We start from the raw sequence: 8,119 nt of genomic DNA, 5'->3' as shown, positions 1-8,119 counted from the left end.
AGGTGAATTGGACATCTATACTAAATTTTGGTGAATAGGATACCCATTGCCATAGATAGATAACGGGGCCATATTGTAAATGCCTCAAAAATTGGCAAATGACTCGACTTGATGAAGTATGGCTTTCAAATCTCAAAAATTTAACACAAGTTTTTGTCACAATGTTGGTGCGATCCATTTGCCAAAAAATTAAAAAATCAAAAATTGTCCATAGGAAGACAAGGAAGGGGCGAGTAGAAAAGAACATATTTTGAGTGTGCATGTTGTCTTGTCTTACACAAGAATCTGAGCCGTGACCACCCTAATCCGGAAGTTCACATTTCACACACTCCTGTGTATGAAAAGGCCCTGATTTTGGGAGTCTTTGGAATAAAATATTGAACGGTCAAATCGGCCCATGTGAAGAGGTTGTTCCTTGACGCAGAGGTGACAGTCCATCTTTCCTTTCTCTCTCTCTCTCTACGCGCGCAGGGCATGCTTTTGGGCTCTCGCTTATTAGCCATGGCTGGTGTGCAGCACAAGGGGTGCATTCAAGAAGAACATACATACATACATACATAGAGAGAGGGTGCCGCTTACCTTTCTGTTTTGCTGAGTGCCAACCACATGAACGAGCGAGCAGCTTCCTGAGTATTATAGCCAGCCAGCCATGGCGGGAGGAAGCCCATGGCCTTCCGGCGCTTCGACCACCCCGCCGGTGACCTTCTCCAAGGCCTCCTCAAGAAGGCCTACGACCAGCTGGCGCTCATCGTCTTCTCCTCTACCTCCGACTTTGCCAGCCCCAGGTAGGCCTCCAGCCCTCCACGGTCCACCTGTAGATCTGCCGCTAAACTGTGTGTGTTTTGACGCTGCGGTGCGCATCCTTTGGCTTAAAATGGCAGTCGTTGTTGGTTCTACCTGTAAAGATCAAGTTGGTATATGTATTCTAAATCAACGCTTGACTGCGTTCACGACCTCATCTTATGATAGTAAATTAGACTTACAATGTTATCCTCCTTGGTGCGTTCGCTACCTCATCTTATGATAGTAAATTGGAAGATTAGACTTACAAAGAAGAAAAATGAGACTACTTACATGATAATGGAGGGGATTTAGAATTTCTAAGGTCATGTGTACGTTGCCTATCCATCTAAGACGCTAATTAAGAAAAAGATATGAGTGCATTTAATACAAAAGATGTCAAAAGTCATGTAGGAGAGTAGCTAGCTTATTGGGTGTGTTTAATACATTTAGCCTTGTCTTAGAAGAGTAACACTCGATATTACTACCCTAATTAATATCTTCTTTACGGTCCTCAAACGTAATGTAGTTTTAAAAAAAATCTTCTCTCTCTTGTGAGCTAAGGGGGAAAATCAATCTCTCTCTCTCTCTCTCTCTCTCTCTCTCTCTCTCCGTGTCTACCTCAACTGTCTTATGGGCTAAGCTTTTAAATAAAACATATCTTTGTTGATAAAGAGAGCTCTTTATCTTTGTGCATATCTTCACTCCATGCATATTGTCTTCAACACATAAACATTATTTAAATAGCATGCTTTCTTTTATCATGTTGAATATCTTTCTATTAGAAACAAATTGCATACATTAATATAGAAATGCTAAACACAAATCATGACTCTTTTTGTAGGCAGCAAAAGGAGGAGCACATATAAGTTGTTTGTGAGATTTTACATGGCAAATCAAAACTATATCTAAATTGCGTGTCAATAGTAGCAAGAATGTAGGTAACCTACCATAGTTAAAGGTTTAAATGTAGAGGCAATATTGTAGACTAAGATAAGGTTTAATGTTTTGTGTATGTATAAGCTACAAATCATTATTCTTTATTCAGGATGAAGTCATGATCTTCTCTAGTGTCCAAGTAATTTAATCTAAGTCTTAAATAACATATGTAAATTGCATAGCATGTAGACTTCTAAAGTAACACACAATTGTTAACCTTATGAGTGCATAACTAAAAAGTCAAAATGTGTAAAGTTATGATTGTTTGAGGTTGTAAATGAGTATTTATTTAAGTCAAAAGAAAATTTAAGAACAAATATATATATACTCAGTTTAGAGATACATGTGGGTCTAATAAGTCACTGCAAGTATATCTATGTAACTATATAGTGAATAAAGGGCATGGTATAAATTTTCGGCTAAAGTTTATTTTGTCAAAATGTGAATAGAATTTGATGTACAAAAACTAAAACTTTTTGTATATAAACAACTAATTGTTTTCTAAAGTTTCTTGAGTGATTTCTCTTTTATTGTCTTAATCTCTAATACATTCTTCTCTTTTAAAATACTTTTATTTATCATCGTAATTTAAAATAAACTTAGAATTTATCTAATAATATGATGAAGGTGTATTGAGTAGTCATCAAGAGTTTCAAATAGTTGTTAGCTAGTAGTAACTTTTAGTTAAACGGTAGTAAAACTATTTAAAATGAGTAATTAGTCTTAATCATATAATTCTTGTGCAAGTGGAATTGATTTATTTAATCAAGATTATATTTTATTTTTTAAAGTTAAATAAATAATTTGATATTTTTTAATTACATATTGATTTGAAGTTAATATTAGTTGGATTTTTTTTAAATGAATTTTTTTTAAAAAGTCGTTTGATTCAAAGATCAATCACTTACTAATTGATTTTTAGTAGATAATTAAAAGTATTTAATGATGACCTTTTATCTATGAGCTTACTTATTAAAAGTATTTACATCTTTAAGTTGAAGCTAATTTTTTAATAAAACAAGATGAGAGACTTATTGAGACTCTAGTAAAAGAGACTTAAGATCTCTCTCTCTCTCTCTCTCCCTCTCTCTCTCTTCAGTTTATGTAGCAGGTCCTTATTTATTTAAGTGAATTGTGGTGGATTATATGGATCTTTTTTTTTATTGTTTGAGTTAAGAGACTCATCTCATTTGTGTGTGTAAATTATATCACATATTCTCACACACATGCATACATATACCTACCTATAAACAAACATATAAACCTATAACACTACCTAGCTATTTACATACATATATATATTACTTATCAAATCCCTAAATCTAAAATAAAACTTTAGAAAATATTTTCATTATTAATAAGATTTTCAAAGAAGATAATTATGTATGAGACATTTATGAATATGAAAGACTACACCTAGAAAACGTTGAATCATGGATAAGATATTAAGAAAAAGCTCAATCAAGGATAAAATATTTTAAAATTAAGTATTTATTTTGTAGCCTTAAGAAAATGATTATTTATATTTCTTTACATAAAGAGATTTCACTCTTGATTTATGTTATCATTTAAAAAGTTCTCTAAGATCATAAATGAAATGTGATAAACAATTAAGAAGTCTATGGGTATTGGGGATTCTTCCATTGAATATACACATTGTTTTCCAAGATAACTTATCATGATTCATTTATATACGTGAAATTGCAATGAAAAGTTTTAAATGTGTAATTGATACCAAGTAAAGCTCATGGAAACTCCAAGTGTGCCTTTAATTTAATCCAAAATGTTAACATTTTTTCGCTTTCATGCACATATATGAAAGGAATGGGACAATTTTTACACTCTTTTTAGTACTAATTGCTTGATTTCTTTAATAATGCATTGATATGTTTGGACCCCTTTTATTAGAGATTTTTTTTGTTATTATTTATTTGTAAAGAATATCATTTTTAGAACTGATCAATTACATGCTCATCTAGAGTATTAACACATATAGTCTTTCAATTTTTAAAACTTATCAACTATATGACGATCTAGAGTATTCACACATGTACTCTTTCAATTTTTAAAACTTATCAATTACATGCTCATCTAGAGTATTCACACATATAGTCTTTCAACTAAATGTTTCTGTCTTTAATTACTATTATATCTCATGCTTTCATGTTTAATGTTTCTTTTCGTGCATGTGAAACCTTGGAAAGATATTAAGAGTTTGAAAGGACATAAACAAGTGGGCACATGATCCGTAATCTTGAGGTATGGTCACATTATTCAAATCTCGTCCATGATAGTGAGTTTAGGTTATGTGATAAGATGTTTATGGACCTTTGCAATTTTCTTTTCCCACCTCTTATTCGTCTCTCTCTCTCTGTCTCTCTTTCTACACACACACACACATGCATGTATCCATAAACATGCATACGTGTCTATGTATGCACACATATTTTCATGCGTACAGATATGTATACACATAGACATATACACATACATATATACATGTCTATGTATGTGTACGCATGTTTGTTTGTGTGTGTATATGTGTGTGTGTGTGTGTGAATATATTTTTGTTTTTTTGTCTCTCTTTTTAACTATCCAAATTACCCTTATGAATGTTTTTAGCTAGTATTTCACTTTCTTAAAATTTGTGTTCATGGTAGTGAGCTTAGCTTGTATTATGAGTAGATGTTTATTAGGGTAACTTTTTATTTTCTTCATTTTGTTCCTTCTCTCTTTATATATGTGTGTGTGTTTACGTGTACACACACTCAATTGTATTTTTGTATATATTTATAAATATATAATTATATACAAAAATATGTATGTCTATGTATATATGTGTATATACATAAATATATATCTGTATATATATATATATATATATATATATATATATATATATATATATATGCACACACACACACACACACACACACAGACATATATAGTTATCTTTCCATATTTCTATATTTATCTAGATTTTGAACTAGTTATTCTTTAATACATTTTTAGCTAGATTCACTTTATAATCTAATACTTAGGGGTTTTTTTTTCAATCATCTCACTTTATCTTTTATTTATTAGGAATTGTTTCCATTGTGTATTTTATCACAAGTCAAGTAAGTACTTATAATGGTTAAAGTTTTTGTCACTACCATCTACTTTGCCTGCTAGCATCCTTGATTAAAACAAGTTGTGTATGTAGTACAAGTTACAGTGCCACATAACTAGTCATTTAACTCACATACCAATTTTTGCATGAAGATTTTAAAACAAGATGTATATGTAGTACATGTACACACTACTGCATAACTAGCCATTTAACTCACACACTTGGTCCCACATGAAGATTTCAATATTGTATTATGAACGCTTTCAAATATCTCACTTTATTTCATTGTATTGAGTTCTTATGCATGCTTTTAATCTCTTAATTTCTAGCTAAATATCTCTCTAATATAGTGACATAATTTTGACACTTGGTAATGCCTAGTGAGACGTCCTTTAGTGTCATTTGTAAATGCTTGATTACTATGATGAAAATATATTGAAAATGATTGTGTCTTAAAGGTCTTAAATTTATTAGTTTATTTAAAATAACAGTTACTCTAATACTAAATAAAAATTTTAAGGTATTAGGTGCCTTGCAATATGTATGTGATTATTAAGGGATGTGTCATAAATAAGAACCTTAATAGTTTTAAAAAAACTTTCTCGATAATTTATTCTTTTTAGGAGAGTATAACTTATTACACTTCTCTCTCAAGGTTTAGTAGCTAAGATTTTTTCCCTTTTCTCTTTCTCTTATGGCTATTGGAAATAAATAAAGTTTTATTTTACATGGATTTGCATCATCATTACACATATTTTTTTAAAAAAGATAAAAATATCTTATCACCAAAACTCATCTTACTTGTTGGAAGAAATACATAATTAGGAAAAAGATGTATGTAACACTATAAACAAACATGAGTCTTTGCAATAGAAGTGTACTTTGAAAATTTTACTTATTCTCATACACGTTGACACATACTTCTAAATTTACATTGTAAAATATGCAAGATTTTGTATGTAGCTATGCTTCATCAGAAAAATCCTTTAAGACTTAGTGCTTATACAAGTTGGCACATACTTCAAGATTTATATTAAAAGATATGTATGATCGGTATGTAGCTATGTTTCATGACAAAACTACTTTAATACCAGAAGTAGTGCTTAGACATGTTGACATAGTTCAAAATGTATATTAGAGAATATATATAATTGGTATGTAGCTATTCTTAATTATGAAACTACTTTAAGAGTACCACCATACATAATTTGTAAGCTTATTAGCTAAATCTAAAATATATATTCAATGAAACGAACAAAAATTTTCTTACTCAAAATAAAAACAAGTGTGATTTTCTATATTTGCTAAAAGCCACTATTATTTACATGAATATTTAAAATAATAAAAATCCTTAAGACAAATAAGACTTTCACATGGTAGTATAACATTCTAAGCCAAACCATAAATCCTAACATGAGTTTTTAATATCTTGCCTATGGTGCAAAAAAATTAAGTGTCAAACATCAAACTACATATTAAACAAAATCAAATCAAAATTAAACATCAATTGGTTGTGGTAGTTCATTTCTTTTTTAAAATTCCTTTTTTTCGTTTGTGGAGGAATTTTCCATGCTTACTGGATAAGGATAGCTTTCAAGGTTCCTTGTGAGGAGGAGGCATGATCTCTTTAGATGTTTCTTGGAACTTCTTGTTGCTTTTCAGTATCATAGAATCAACCTCTTGATATTCAATAAATAACTCCACATCACGTTTTATGTGGATCTAGATAAAAGAGGCTTGTGTCTTTTACTTCTTTGATGATATGCAATTTCTTCCATGTTTGACAATAGAAGCCACTACAGTACCTATTGTAAAAATGAATATATTACTCAAAAGAAATAATATTCATTTATAAAATAAATGAGTACCCAATCATCCTCAGTAGAGAAAAGATTCACGAGGTGGTTGATTAGGTGCTAAGGATTTTGGGATGGATTTACTAATGCTTTTGATCCATCACCATTTCTATGTTTTCTAGTGATTGTAGGGAAGGGAAATACATTTGACTATCCTTTTCTCAAGTACATCAGTCTTATCCTCTTTGTTCAATATTACTACCGTATTGTCATTATATTAAAGAAGCTCTTAAGGAAACCATGCATATTGGTTTTGAATCTTCATAAATAGTAAAATTGCATGCAATACATTTTGTATAATGGCTAATAAGTTTATTTTTTTTAAATTATCTTTTTGTATTAGAGATTGATATAGACTTACTAAATTAACGTTTCGAGCCCATGAACCTTATTCTTGAGTAAAATTACACTAATGCTACTTGACAAGTTCCATGAAAGGAAACAAGTCTCCTGTAGTAACAAAGTATTTTTAGGATGCACATGCACATGGGATGGGCCTAGGCACATAGGCTTAGGGTCATTTACATTGTGGGATTAAAGAACATGGGCCTTGAGACTATAAAAGGCATGTGCTTTAGGACTATTGTAGCTTTGAACCTTTTAAAATTGCACTTTACTTTCCATTATACTTAGTGTTGATCCCTCAAGCTTTCCATCTCGAGCATTATGATTGATGATACACCTATGTCTCCTACCTTTTCCAGTGGATCATAGTGATGCATTATACTATCATGGGGATTAGCTTTTGATTTAGTGATGCACGTTTGAGATTGGGGATGATAATACTTCAGTTGTTGATGAGAATACGATAGTGCATGAGTAGAATAGATCTGAGTTCCTAGTGCTAGATGAGTCGGGCTACTCTTTTAGGTCTTTTATTCACAGGGACATCTATGATTCTATCTCTACTCCTAGCTCTCATAGCACACCTTGTAACATGGACAGTCAAGCGTTGCAGATGAGCATAGCGAAGATGACTTTGTTGGAGTGAGACCTCTTAGGAGAGAGGATTATGTATATGGATCTAGAGAGATTTTTATTTGATATAGATATCTACTTAGATCCATTGTCATTAGAGATGGATCTTTCTTGGGATCTAGGTCATATACTTGTCATAAAGGGGCATCATGGATTGGTATAGATCATTCTTTAGGAGTGACCTTAGTGATCTTGGAGATTTTGAGTTTTGTGACTCTACTTACCTCTCATGTATAGACACTCTATCCGTCTCTGGTGATGATGAGGTAGACAGTGATCCTATTCATCATGCTTCTACCTTCATACATTACACACATATAGAGAATGTGGCACTTGAGGATGTAGTGCATGGTTCAGATCGTGCTTCTACTCATATCCATGAAGTGGATCCTACCTTTAATTGTTCGAGTAGTGCTTTAGTGGACGATGACATTGGTTCACACTTGATCCTGCA

General features: G+C 31.6%; 1 protein-coding gene across 18 annotated transcripts in view; it reads left to right on the top strand.

Moving 5' to 3' along the window:
* Window positions 1-299: 299 nt before the first annotated feature.
* LOC147636792 (uncharacterized) overlaps window positions 300-8,119 on the top strand; it is an 89,431-nt gene continuing 81,611 nt past the window's right edge. For 7 of the 18 annotated variants that reach the window (XR_015266248.1, XR_015266245.1, XR_015266247.1 and 4 more), the window contains exon 1: window positions 393-785. Coding sequence is in view for 6 of the 18 variants with exons in the window: in XM_086800338.1 (XP_086656464.1) it covers window positions 667-785 (119 nt within the window). In the remaining 12 variants the exon portion in view is untranslated. Of the gene's footprint in view, window positions 786-3,923; window positions 3,979-6,809; window positions 6,853-8,119 lie in introns of all 18 variants that reach the window. The other 11 variants (XR_015266254.1, XR_015266253.1, XR_015266251.1 and 8 more) reach the window with 5 other exon arrangements.

This window comes from Cibotium barometz, chromosome 7 (assembly GCF_041138505.1).
Source record: "Cibotium barometz isolate CiBa-2024 chromosome 7, ASM4113850v1, whole genome shotgun sequence".
NCBI lineage: Eukaryota > Viridiplantae > Streptophyta > Polypodiopsida > Cyatheales > Cibotiaceae > Cibotium > Cibotium barometz.
The sequence above is the reverse complement of the archived record's forward strand: the minus strand, read 5'-3'. Positions and strand labels throughout refer to the sequence as shown.